Below are 14033 nucleotides of genomic sequence, written 5' to 3' on the forward strand. Positions count from 1 at the left end.
GAAAAGACATGGAAAGCAAGATCCATTAAGGACCATGAAGCTCTGCTCTGGGGCCATGGGCCTAAGGGCCTCTGGAGAGAAGAAGGCTAAAGGGAAAAGGAGAGTCCCCCATGAGAGAGATGGGGGAGGCCCTCTGCCACCGCTTTCCTGCAGACTCCAGGGGAGGAGCTACGGGAGTTAAGCACAGGATGGGCCAGCCTCTGAGTTAATTTTTCTCCTGGAGGCAGCCAGCTACTCCGAGGCCATGCTGTTAGACAGATAATGATGACAGTCATAGCGGTCCGTACACAAGCAGCATTGCCAAGTGCCAGGTTCTATTCTAAATTTAGCAACTCACTGACTCCTCATGACAACCCCAGGAGGAAGGTTCTGTTATCATCCCCATTGTTCTCGAGGATACTGAGGCACAGGTAAATAACTAGCTCAAGTTCCAGAACTAATCAGGGACAGAACGAGGATTTCAACCCTAGCCATCTGCTCCAGTAACCACTGCTTGACGGGTGCTAGGCAGTTAGTAAGTGGTCATTAGTGTTAGCTTTTATTATTAGACAGGATCATTATTGGTAAGAGGAGGGGCTGCGGGCTGGAGGGGAAGAGCCAGTTTCGGACCCTGTGTCATCTTAATAAAATCGTGGCGCTGGGCAGCAGAAAGTACTGAACCATTCGGAGAAGAGGCAGCCGTGCAAAGGCACAGAGATAATGACCCGTCTGACCTAGCTGAGGACTCTGAGCCACTCTGCCGCCCGCGCATACTCCCTCCCTCTGTCTGGTGGTCCTGGGATGCTGCGGCTGGGCTGGACCCCTGGCCAGAGCACAGAGCACTGGGCCTTCCACTTTGGAGGAAGAAGCTCCCCAGGCTGCTCTCGGGACAGCGAGGTGCCTTCACCTCCACCCTGCCCAGGGCTCCTAACTCGTCACTCAAGGAGACACCCACAAGGTCATCAGGGGACCCGCATGGCCCCTCTGAGACAAGGATGCTGCTGCTCCCTCCGCTCTTAACTCCCAGCCACACTGCTCTCAGGACACACGAGGGGAACCAGGCACTTCTCAGGACTGGCTGAGTAGGGAAGCAGGCAAGTTGTTGGACAATCATCACAGACACCAGAAACACACATTCCAGTGAGGCAGAGGGGTCGAGAGTCCTCATCCGTGGCTGGTTCTGCCCCAACTCAGACTGTAGCTGCTCTCACTGCAGGTGGCTCAGCTCCAGCCCTGGCCCCCAAGGAGGGCGCCCCACATCCTTTTTCCCGAGGTACACATTCCCAAGCCTGGCTCCACCTCCATCTTTGGGGAACCCTGTCCTGCTCCAAAGCCTTGACTTTCCTCACACCCCAGGCCTCTGTTCTCTGCAGGACTGAACATCCAGGCCAGCCCCTGCTCACCCTCCTGATGGACCAGAAGAGACGTGCCGGTCCTCTTCTGTCTTTCTCACAGACTCACTTCCAGGGCTGCAGTTTAGGGCTGGGGGTAGGGGCACAAGCTAAGCAGAACAGCCTCCAGGGGGTTCTCATTATTCTGGCGAGGGGTTGCTGGCAGTACCAGTGGCCCTGCCCCTGTCCCTGTGAGCTGCCAGGCCCACAGCCCCCACATCCCTGGGGATTCTGTCATACTCCTGCCTGCACCTCTCCTTGTCCCAGACACCGAACCTTCCAGAGAGCCCTGTGGGCCTCCTGGGTTCCTCCACTCTTTGGGTGGGAAGGCTGGTGAGAATCAAGACAGGGGTATGAGTATGTGGGGGTGTGTGTCCGTGCACACACGTGCCATGCGTCAGGCATGCCCGGGCATGTGCCCAGCTTCAGTGGCCCCGGGGCGGACTTCTGCACTGTTAGTTTTGAGGCAGGGCTCGCCTCCCTCCTTATTTCAGGAAGAGGAAGCTAGCCCGGAGGACCAAGGGAGCAAGTGGGGAGGCCTGCTGGGAGGGCCTGGGCTTCACAAAGGCCTCAGGATGGTGGAATTTTACCTCTAAGATTTCCTTCCCTGAACTGCAGTATTTATGTGTCACTTTCCCAAGAAAATCTTTCCTAAGCCCACTTCCACTGTCCGGAGGATAGAGGCCTCCTCCATGTGCTCACAGGCCCCATGCTCCCCTCCGGCTGAGCAACCATCAAGTTTTTTACGAGTCTATCATCCTGGTTCAGCTCTGAGCCCCTCTAGAACGGGAACACTCTGGGTGGGCTCTATAGGTCCAGCGCCCTGCCTGGGACCCACACTTAGGAGGCGCCCAGTGGACGCGGGTCCCAGCTATGCGTTTGCAATATCTCTCATGTTGCTAGGTGTCTCTGGACCTGAGAGAAGGAGTCCAGAGCCAGGAAACCCCTCAGAGGCTGTAGCCTTGTTCCAGATTGGAGAAGATGAGGTGGGACTGGGAGGTGGGGGAAGGAGAAGGAGGAAGGTGAACTCACTGGCCACCAGCTCATGGACCTCCCCGCCAGGAAGTAGCCACCGATGGTCCCTCGGCTCGCACGAATGGATGACTGGAAGGGAAACGGCAGGAGTGAGGAAATCCCGAGTCTCCCCAGGCTCTGCCCTCTGCCCCAGATTACCTGCCCTTTGGTTTCTGGCACTATGGGGACATAGGGTGGGAACCAAGGCTGGAGGTTTCACCATCTTTAAGCTATGGGGCTTTGGTGGGGTCAATCACCTTGCCCACCAGGACTGGTGGGAAGAACAAAGGAGTTAATGGAGGAGGGGGTTGGAGGTGAGGTGGGGTGTGTGAAATGCCCTACTGAATGCATGGCACTGTGCATGTGCCCAGATTATTGGCATGTCCTTTTGTGCCCTATTCTGCCCTCCACCCCATCCAAATATTCCTTCAGGAAGTGAGTTGGGATCTCATCCTCAGGCTACCATGGTGGGGAGACCACCCTGCTCCCTCCACCCAGCCAGACTCCCATCCTGGGGGCTGGGAAGACACAAAGCACTTGGTCCCCAGACAGAGGCAGGGCTCTGCCAGGGGTGGGAATGGGGGGTGGCCTCCTGCCCCTGCCTCAAGTCAGATCACATCACTGAGGCCCACCCAGGACCCTGGAGCAAACCCTGTCCTGCACGGGGAGGGGGGCAGTGGCTGTCCTTTTGAAGAATTACTCTGAGGACTGAAAGGGAGTGAGGAATGAAAGAACTTTCTCTCAGAATGCAGAAAGTGAGACAGGGTAGAGGGTAGGGGGGATAAATTTAAAACCATTATTAAGATGCGAGAGTTGGACTACAAAGGCTAAGTGCCAAAGAGTTGATACTTTCGAATTGTGGTGCTGGAGAAGACTCTTGAGAATCCCTTGGATTATAAGGAGATCAAACCAGTCAATCCTAAAGGAAATCAACCCCTAATATTCATTGGAAGGACTGATGGTGAAACTCCAACACTTTGGCCACCTTATGGGAAGAGGCGACCCATTAGAAAAGACCCTGATGCTGGGGAGGATTGAAGGCAGGAAGAGAAGGGGATGACAGAGGATGAGATGATTAGATAGCATCACTGGCTCAACGGACTGAGTTCGAGCAAACTCCAGGAGATAGTTAAGGACAGGGAAGCCTGGCATACTGAAGTCACAAACAGTTGGACATGACTTAGTGACTAAACAAATTAAGATGCTGAAGACAGTAAATGTCTGGTTGGGTCTACATACATCAGAAATGCCTGAAGGACTGGAAGAATGAAGGGAAATTGGAAGAAGCATCTCTTCCCCTGAGAGAAAGGCATATATTACTCAGTAGGGCAGGACTGCTGTGCAGGGTCTGAGGCTTGTCAAGTCTTTGCTTGGACTTTCTGTGTCAGTCCTGGTCCTTGGGAAGGATAGATGAACCCGAAGAATTTACACTACAGATGAGGAAACTGGGGTCCCCAGATGGGAAGCAATTTGTCCAAAGTCATGGAGGAGAGGAGCTGGTGCTTCTCACGACCGCGGGCTCTGGGGGCCAGCGAGCCTGTTTGCCCCGTTCTTCCTTACATGAGCCTGTTTGCCCCGTTCTTCCTCACACGAGCCTGTTTGCCCCGTTCTTCCTCACACAACTTGGGAAGCAGGGACTGCTTGTCCCACTTTACAGATGAGGAGACTGAGGCCCAGAGAGGGTTCTTGGCCTTGCCACAGCCTTGTAAGTGACCGACCAGCTGGGACTCAGATCCCTCTCTGCCTCACAGCGGAGTCTAAAGGTGCTGGCATTTCCCTCGACTGCTGCGGAGACAATAGGGGTCATTTATTGCTGCAGGCTGTGTGTTGGACACTGTACCAGATCCTTAAATGTGTCATGTTCCTAAAGCAAGTAGTCCTTTTTATTTTCATTGTCTGGGTGAGAAAACTAAGGCTCTGTAGTATATTCCCGGAACCACGCTGCCCTAACTGTTAGAGTTGGCATCTGAACTCGGGGCTCCATGGCCTCCAACCCTGGCCCCCATACATCGCACTGAGGCTCCAGTACACGCTGGAGACCAGAACCCATTGGGAGCCACCTGGCTCCCTTCCCATGAGCACACTTGCCCCAGCTCCTTTAGAAAGCTCAGCTCCATGCCAAGATGCTGCACAGTGGAGGGTGTGGTAGGGTCAGGAGTCAAGCACTCACAGAGTTGGGGATCTGGCATGAGGAAGATGGCAGGAATGGGACTCAGGAGGCCAAGGGTACATGGGGTCAAAGGCATCAGATGCACAGAGACAGGGAGTCCAGAGATTGGGGTTCAGGCCTGGCCTGCCTCGGGCTCACTGTGTGAGCTCAGACAAGTCACAGCCCTCTCTGCGCCTCAGTTGCCCATCTCTAAATGGAGGGCTTGAGAGGGTGATCCCCCCTTAAAGTCCTTCTACAGTAGTCCCTGTGCTTCCCAGACATGCCTGCCTTCAGCCCACCCCTGCCCCCAGCTCTACAATCGGCTGCAGATGAGAGCCTGTCTCTGCCTCCCCTGCCAACCTGCAGCCTCCAGGCTACTCACCCAGACCCCTACTCCGATGACGAAGACAAAGTAGACGACCAGGACGGCGATATCGTAGGCATGCAGGCTGCCTCTGGGACCCGGCGCTGAGCGTGGAACTGTCGCAGTGCTGACCCCACTTCCCGAAGCGCCAGGCCCCATTGCTGCCAGCTCCGTGCTCATCTGCTAGTCAGTCACAACCAGACTGGACTTTGAGGTGCTCCTGGCTTCATTCCTTTCCTGTAATGATTAAACAGGCCCGAGCACCATTGGCCGCTGAGCCATCCCTGAGCCCCACTGGCACATGAAGTCCTGATACTCCCGCCCCTTTCCCCTAACTGCCAGCCCCAAGCCTCTCCCTTTCCCTGCAAACACACACACACACAAACATGCACACGCACGCACACACACGCACCTGGACACACACACTCCCACCCCGAGAGGAGCAGGAGTAGGAGGAAGAACAGGAGGCAAAGAGCAGGGTGCTGGCGACCTGGACTGGGCAGGGGGTGGAAGGGAGACTTCAGAATCAAGATGCTCAAGGTCATGCTTATGTGGAGAGGGAACTGAGGCCCAGGAAGGGAAAGGGACCCCGGAAGTAAAGGTGAAGCTGGGCCTGGAGTTGGGGTGTCTTAATGTCAGATCCATGCACAGGGAGAAGGGGGGTCCGCTGTGACCCTTGCAAAGGGTCCACCATGTCACGTGCTCCTACCTCCAACATACCCAGGTGTCATTTTCCTTTTTTCAGGATGTGAGAAACAGGCCTGGGCAGAGACGTGGTTTCCTCCAAGCTACAGAGCACGGCTACAATTCACACCTGCTGCATCTACACTCCTGCCCTGTGCTGTGACAAAGGGGTGCTCCTGGAAAGGACAGAGGGCCCCCCAGGTCCAGGGAGAGATGCAGATGCCCTGAGACATGGAGTCAGGAGACGGAGGTTCAGGCCAGGCCTGAGACCTGCACAGCCTGCTTTTAAGTTCCCACTGCACGTCTCCAGCAGCAGGCTGACCGTGGGCAGGTTTCTCAGTGACTCTAAGCCTGTGTCCTCCTCAGTGAAGCCTCACGTTGCAACTGAGTTTGGGATGCACTCCTGAGGGCCTCTGCAAACCCTGATTGATTGCCCACTTTTGGGCGGGGTAGGGGCCACACCAAGAAACAAACACGAACCACCAAGGGGCCCAGGCACCAGGCACACAGATGTGCCCGTACTGCTCCTGAATGTTGCTGAATTTGGGACGTTTCAGTCTTGGGAGCATCTGCTCTGCATTCAGCTGCACACTCAGAGGCCAGGGGTCCAGGCCAGGGGAGCAGGGGGCCCTGTTCACTGCCATCCACACCCAACCCAGCACCCTATGAGGATTCTAGGCCTGGGTGTAGAGGGCCAGGCCCTCTTCCCACCCCTTTTGGAGAGAGGGAAGTGAAACGTAGCTCCTGGGACACCCCTCCTCCTAGCTCCTTGGGCCTCTGGCTCAGAACATCAGGCATAGGCCATGCTGAGCTCAGGGACAGGGCCACTGCACTGGGAGAGAGGCTGGAGTAGACTCAGCTTGGGGGCAGCTCAGGGGTCCAGCGAACTCCCTGCTCATATTTAAAAATGAAGCAGAGTTCTCTGGGCCCCATGTTGTCTGGGGGTGAGCTGTGTAGAGGCTACGAGGCTAGCCACATGGTTGAATGTTAATCAGGGAGAGAGGGAGATGTCTGAGCTCAGGCTCCTCAACCACAGTGAGGAATCCAGACTGATCACTCGAGAGAAGAGAAGAGGAGTATAGTGGGGATATGACCTGGGTGTGCACTTTCTCCTATGCCCACCACCCAAGGGACCCATCGTGGCCCTCTGGGTTCTGCTGTTCATGCACTGGCCCCCCAGCCACCCCTCACAGATGCCGAGGCTGAGCTGCAACCCATTGGACATTTTTGTTGTTGTTCAGTCGCCAGATTGTGTCCAACTCTTGCAACCCCGTGGACTACAGCATGCCAGGCTTCCCTGCCCTTCAGTATCTCCCGGAGTCCCTAACCCCAAACAAATTGGTTTGGGCTGACTTCAGCCACTCCTGTGAACTATCTGTTAGGTCATCAGGCAACTTGGAGATTCAGAGCCTAGAGAGTGTGGAGGGTGGGCAAAAGGGGCTGTGTGTGGGGGCGCAAAAGACTATGAAACCACCAGAATATCTATCATAAAGCCTCTGCTCAAACCTCAAGCCTTTGCCGTATCACTGAGCCCTAAGGCCCCAACTCGGGCCTGGCAGTTGTGCTTTGGCATTTATGTTCCCGCTCACAGCCTGTTGGAAACAATTTAGCAGGAGAGAAGCTGCCCGAGGAAGGCAGGGCTGCACAGGAATAGCTGGGAGAATTGCTACTTATGGCCAGACAGTGCACTAGTCATCATTAAAACCAGGCAAAGCAGAAAGGATGCCACAAAGTGCAGGCCAAACTGGGGCAAACAGACCAAGAAAATAGGGCAAATCAACCCCCAACCAAGGCACTATTGGATGGCAGCTGAGGATTCAAACGCCTGTTGATGACCTGTCCTTCACTATCTCTTAGAATTAGCTCAGATTCATGTCCATTGAGTCAGTGATGCTATCTAACAATCTCATCCTCTGCCACTCCTTTCTCCTTTTGCCTTCAATCTTTCTCAGCTTCAGGGTCTTTTCTAATGAGTTGTCTCTTCACACCAGGTGGCCAAAAGATTGGAGCTTCAGCATCAGTCCTTCCAATGAATATTCAGGACTGATTTCCTTTAGGATTGACTAATTTGATCTCCTTACAGTCCAAGGGACTCTCAAGAGTCTTCTCTAATACTGCAATTCAAAAGCATCAGTTCTTAAGCACTAAGCCTTCTTTATGGTCCACCTCTCATCCATACATGACTACCAGAGAAGCCATGGTTTTGACTATATGGACCTTTATTGGCAAAGTGATGTCTCTGTTTTTTAATATGCTGTCTAGGTTTGTCACAGCTTTTCTTCCAAGGAGCAAGCGTCTTTTAATTTCATGGCTGCAGTCACCATCTGCAGTGATTTTGGAGCCCAAGAAATTAAAATCTGTCACTGTTTCTGTGTTTCTCCCTCCCACTTGCCATGAAATGATGGGACTAGGTGCCATAATCTTGATTTTTTGAATGTTGAGTTTTAAGCCAGCTTTTTCACACTTCTCTCTCATCCTCATCAAAAGAGTCTTTAGTTCCCCTTCACTTTCTGCCATTAGAGTGGTGTCATCTGGATATCAGAGGTTGTTGCTATTTCTCTTGACAGTCTTGATTCCAGTTTGTGATTCACCAACCTGGCATTTCACATGATATACTCTGCACATAAGTTAAATAACTAGGACGACTATATACAGTCTTGTCGTACTCCTTTCCCAATTTGGAACCTGTCAGTTGCTCCACATCTGGTTCTAACTGTTGCTTCCTGGCCTGCAAACAGGTTTCTCAGGAGGCAGGTAAGGTGGTCTGGTATTCCCATGAGGAGACTTTACAAATAGCTGAGAAAAGAAGTGGAAGGCAAGCGAGAAAGGGAAAGATACACCCAACTTAATGCTGAATTACTGAGAACAGCAAGGAGAGATAAGAAGGCCTTCTTCAAAGAACAATGCAAAGAAATAGAGGAAAATAACAAGTAGGAAAAACTATAGAGATCTCGTTGAGAAAACTGGAGATATCAAGGAAACATTTCATGCAAGAATGGTCACGATAAAGGCCAGAAACAGTAAGGACCTAACAGAATCAGAAGAGATTAAGAAGAGGTGGCAAACATACACAGAAGAACTATACAAAAAAGGTTTTAATGACCTGGATAACCATGATGCTGCGGTCACTCACAGAGCCAGACATCTGGAGTACAAAGTCAAGTGGGGCTTAGGAAGCATTACTACCAACACAGCTAACAGAAGCGATGGAATTCCAGCTGAGTTAATTAAAATCCTGGAAGATGATGCTGTTAAAGTGTTGCACTCAATATGTCAGCAGATTTGTAAAACTCAACACTGGCCACAGGCCTGGAAAAGGTCAGTTTTCGTTCCAATCTCAAAGATTGGAACTTTGATTGAACAAAGTTCAATCAACTTTGATTGAACAAAGATTGGCAATACTAAAGAATATTCAGACTTTCATACAATTACACTCATTTCACATGCCAGTAAGGTCATTCTCAAAATCCTCCAAGATAGGCTTCACAGTATGTGAACCAAGAACTTCCAGATGTACAAGCTGAGTTTAGCAAAGGCAGAGGAACCGGAGATGAAGCTGCCAAGGTCTGTTGGATCATAGAAAAAGCAAGGAAATTCCAGAAAAACATCTACTTCTGCTTCATTGGCTACACTAAAGCCTTATGGATCACAAAAAGGCTCTGTAAGGAGAATATAAAGTATTTTGTGAATATTTCTCTGGGTGTATCTTTGCTATATTTTCCCAAAAGAAAGGGAGAAAGGTGTTGGGGGCTGCTTCCCCATTGCCCCAAGATTTTGAGTAAAGGGGCTTTGGCAGGGAAACTAGGAGAGCTTGGTGCATGTCCCTGCAGCTGGGGTCACTGTAGTCTGCCTCAGCCTGACACATGTAGAAGGCAGAAGCTGTGGCTGCCCAGCTGCTTCCACATGGGGTGGGCAGGAGTTATCAGTGTGGGATTGACCTGTACCCTGGGGCTGGGCAAAGAGTGCATGTTTTCCTCCTGTGTATGTGTGTGTACTAGGTATGGATCACATGCATGAAAAAGACAGCATGGGGACCCTCTGAGACCCTGTCCAATGGACCACCTGGAAAGGGCCTGGGGCTTAAGCTGGAAGAGTTGGGCAGTGAAGCTCCGGATTCCTGGAAGCCATGGAAGAATGGATTAGGGATGTGGGCAGGGAGCCCTGGGGAGGCTCTTCCAACTGAGCAAACCCCAGTGGACCATGGGAGCACCCACAAGGAAGAGTCAGACTAAAACTTGTTAGGTCATGAGCTGAGCCACAGCCTTTAAGTCAAAACCTTCCTGCCCCGATTTCTCCTCTTTGGCACTGCAGGTCCTGGGGAGCAGCAGGATGAGGGGAGTGAGAAAAAAGCAAGTCAGCAGTGGTCTGTCTTCCCAAGGCAGGCCAGCCTGCAGCCAGCTCAACTGAGGGCAGGAACTGCGGGGAGAAGCCTTAATTTCAAGTGAAGAAAGGAGTGTGGAATAGGATACGGTGCTGGGTGTTATCATTTCTGAATCATATCTGTGCTGTCAGAGTTAGTGACAGTGGGGTGTTGTCATGGTTTAAATGTAACCAGGACACTCACAGAACAGCCTGTGTTTTGGGGGTGAAGGGGGAACTATTTCCGCTGAACAGGCTGCTCACATGAGTTGCTTGAGACACTTGCTTTCCGATTCTCACTCCCTGCATCCTGTTTAGCCCGTGTGGTGCTGTTGTTTAGTCGCTAAGGCATATCCCACTCTTTTGCAACCCCATGAACTGTAGCCCACTAGGCTTATCTGTCTGTGGGACTTTCCAGGCAAGAATACTGGAACAGGCTGCCAGTTCCTTCTCCAGGGGATCTTCCTGGCCCAGGGATCAAACCTGGGTCTCCTGCACTGGCAGGTGGATTCTTTACCCCTGAGTCACAAGGGAAGCCCCATGCGTAGCTCACAGTAAATGGAAGATCAGTCCCCTTACTGCTGCCACCTGCAGCCTGGGTCTCCCTTAGCCTCCAGCATGTGCCCTCATGGAAGATTCTGGAGCCCAAAGTTCTGCTTGGACTCTGGGCCAGCTATTCCTACTAGCCTCATGAACTTGTTCTCTGAGGTCACTACCCAAAATTTCAATCCAATGGGACAGCTCACTTCTCCTGTCTCCCTATCCCCGTGTGCTTGGGTTTGCCCAGCTCCTTCCCAACCTTCTGCTCCTCTGCTCGCCTCCAGCATCCACAGGGCCCATGGTGAGCAAACATACTGCTATCCTCAAGCTCGTCACTGCTGACCCACCATCCTCTGTCACAGTGACCAGTTTGTCCCACGGCACCTTCATCCTTGGTCACCTGCTCACGTGGACGCTCTTCCTTCTCCCGAGCCCCTGGAGCTGGGGTCAGAACTCAGCGTGTGCTTCCTCATTCCTGCACTGCCCACGTGCCACCCCCAACAGGGCCGTGCCAACCAGGTCTCAGTCTGTTCTGTGTCCTTCATCATCATCATTTCTTGGAAGTCCTCTCTGACCCCCAATCTGGGGAACGTCCACAGTCCCAGCCTGCAGCCCTGTTTATCTCCCTGAAGGTACTTGTCAATTTAGAGCATGTCTCTCTTAGCTCTCTGTGTATCTCATTCACATTTGTGTCCCAGTGATGGGCAGGATCAATGCACCGAGAGTGGAAACTGTGTCTAACACATGGTGTTGGAGCGAGGAGGTGGGCCGGGAGCAGGGGCAGCGGAAGGGCCTCCAGGCAGAGGGACCAGCAGGCACTGAAGAGTGAATAGCAGTGATGCTCTCAGGGGAGGGCTTGCAGTGTGCCTGGCTCAGGGTCTGCAGGGAGACTGGCGGATGCCAGAGGAGACGTGGTGTTGAGACTGGCAGTTTAGAGAACCCCCCTGGGGCCAGCATGGGGGTGGATGGGGCTGAGGAAGCTGGCACAGAGGTTCAGGCAGAGAAGGGCACCTAGTTGAAAGGATGGAGAGCGCAGGGTTTTGGCTGTTCTTACTGAGCTGGAAACATGCAGACCTTTGTGGCTTCCTCTCCCCTGGGGTCCCTGCCCCACCTGTGAGGCCAAGGTCCAGAATCCTCCATGTTAGGGTCCCCAGCCCTTGGCAGACATTCCACTCAGCTCCCAGCACCTGCAAATACTTATCCCTGACATGGAGCTCTGGGTAAGAAGCAGCCCTGGGTTTGTTCAAATCCTAAAGGGACTGACTAACCAGCGACGCCTTTGACTGACGGAGTGAAGCTCTAAAGGTGAGATCCTGAGCTTGAGAATGAAATGCTGATGCAGAGGGGGCTCTCAGGGCCCAGAGACCAGTCCACACTGTGGAAGCTGAGTTTTCCATGTGGAAGGAAACCCCCTTTCATGCTGCTGCCTGGACGTTCCTGTCTTTTTGGGGTGCTCCCAGGCCCAGGAAGAAACCAGGGCACATGGTGTTATTCTTTTGGCTGGCACCACCCCGGCTGCTTGCAAGTTCTTCCTGAAAAACCACTCTCAGCAGCCAGCCTTCCTGCTGAGAATGTCCTCTTCCAGAACAACAGGAGGTAAGGACTAATATCTACCAGCATGTGGCAGAAGATTTGTGTAGCTCACAACCCCAGTACAATCACAATTTTGTATTAACTGAATGAGCTGGTTTTCTCATCACTGTTTTACAGGTGAGAGGCTGAGGTTCACTGGTGACGGCCTGTAACTGTGGCTTGTTTGGGTTCTGAATTCAGGCCTGACTGACTCTAAAAGCTGGGCTGCCTCACACAACCCTTTCTGTCCTAGTCTTATGTCTACAGGGAGAGAGATGAGGTTTATCCCTTCTCAGGGTGGGTAGGAAACTGCTTCATTTTTTCCCTTCCTGTAGGGGCTCTGAGAGAGGACAGGAGCCCCCCTGGGTCTGGGTCCTGATTCCAGAGACCTGTCAGCTCCCTTCCTGCCACCCTCGCCCCCAGCCACCCTTCTTCCCCTGGCCACCTCTGCCCCCTTCCTGCCAGTGTCCTAGCCCTCAGCCCACGTGGTCTGGTGATGCTATTGTTTTTTCACATGCTCCTCTAAATTCAAATTCAATTGCAATTCCATTTAACTGATCCTTGTCACTCACTGAGCACACTCTGGGCCACGCCCTCTGTCAGGGCTGTCCCATCACACAACTCCGGGGGGCACCATTCCCAAGAACGCAATATCAGTGGTACCTGGGGCAGTGGCTGTGCTCTGTATTGGGCAGAGAGAGGAGAGCAGGCCTGATCCTGGAGGAGGGGCTGTGATGGAGGAGAAAATAACGCCATCTGTGCAGCAGGGGAGGCACTAACCTCTTCACGGGGCCTCCCGCTCCAGCCACCAAAGGGCCAAGTCACTGGACTGTGCCCAGGTCCAGATCACACCTGCTCCCAGGTCCCAGGTAGGATGGGGGCTCATGTGGACAGACCGGAGACTTAATTCCAAGAAGCAAGGATTGCCATCTGTATATGGGGGTAAGATTGAGAAAGATGATAACAGAGACCCAGGGATGAAGAAAGGAGAGGAAAGAAAAAGAAGGAAGTAAAAACACTCATCACTAAATGATCCCTGTCAGACCCCTACCTGCACAGCGCAGCCTGGAACCTCCAGAGCTCAGTGTCTCGGCCTCAGCTCTGCGCAGAAGCTGCCAAGTCTGATGTGACTCTGACCTGGCTTCTGACAACTCAAGTCTAGGACGTAGAGCAGCCTGGCTCCTCCCCGTGGTGATGAAATCTCACTCCAGCCCACTGGCCCCAGGGTTCTGAGGGACAGTGCCTGTCCTTACTTCCTGATGTTGAACTTGAGAAAGAGATCTTGTCCTGGACTTGGGGCTCTCCCTGCCCCCAGGGTCAGATCTGAAGCCTACAGCTCAGAGTCAGCTGCTCTGGCTGCCGTTGTCCCCACATGCCTGGTAAACAGGTTTCTTAAGAGGAGAGGTGGGGCCGACACTTGGCAACTGGGGCTTTGTCTGGAGCGTGGAAGAAGGGCTTGGCGTGGGGCCACAGCCCATGCACAGGCGTGACCAGCGCATGCTTGTGTTCCCTGAGCTCCCAGGGGGAGTCCCGCATTCCTGAAGTAGCGGAGCCAAGATTGGAGTCAGAGTATGAGTCCCAGTTCTGCTGCTCACTAGCTTACCTATGACAGAAGAATCATTTAACCCACCAAGGCCAAGATTTTGCATCTGCAAAGTGAGGCAATAATATGTACCTCTTAAAAAGTTAGGATTATTACGTGAGATAATGCGTATGCAATTAGATGTTGAAATGGGATAGTTTCTGTCTCAGTTTTGGCTGAGGTCCAATGGATGAGGACAATATAATAGGGGCCGAGTATCCTCCCTGGAATTCTAAAAGTGAGTCAGGACACCCAGGGAGTCATGCCATGGAGACCATGGCAACAGCTAAGCTCAGGGCACCTGCTGCCCTAGCCACAGCCACTCCCTTGGCACTGAACACTCACCCTGAGGTCTCACTTGCCCTGGCACTCTTGGCCCGTGACTGAGCCCAGATGACT

The 14033-nt window shown here is 52.9% G+C and overlaps 1 protein-coding gene across 2 annotated transcripts in view; it reads right to left on the reverse strand.

The window, feature by feature from the left end:
* Nucleotides 1-13414, reverse strand: part of SLC5A9 (solute carrier family 5 member 9) — a 30147-nt gene extending 16733 nt beyond the window's left edge. The window contains exons 1-4 of one of the 2 annotated variants that reach the window (XM_027537327.1): nt 13104-13414; nt 12833-12982; nt 4916-5134; nt 2403-2474 (exon numbers count right to left, since the gene is read on the reverse strand). In XM_027537327.1, coding sequence (XP_027393128.1) covers nt 2403-2474; nt 4916-5077 — 234 coding nt within the window. In that variant the 5' untranslated portion in view covers nt 5078-5134; nt 12833-12982; nt 13104-13414. The remainder of the gene's footprint in view (nt 1-2402; nt 2475-4915; nt 5135-12832; nt 12983-13103) is intronic. The other variant, XM_027537326.1, reaches the window with a different exon arrangement.
* Between the last annotated feature and the right edge of the window lie 619 nt (nt 13415-14033).

This window comes from Bos indicus x Bos taurus, chromosome 3 (genome assembly GCF_003369695.1).
Source record: "Bos indicus x Bos taurus breed Angus x Brahman F1 hybrid chromosome 3, Bos_hybrid_MaternalHap_v2.0, whole genome shotgun sequence".
Taxonomy (NCBI): Eukaryota; Metazoa; Chordata; class Mammalia; order Artiodactyla; family Bovidae; genus Bos; species Bos indicus x Bos taurus.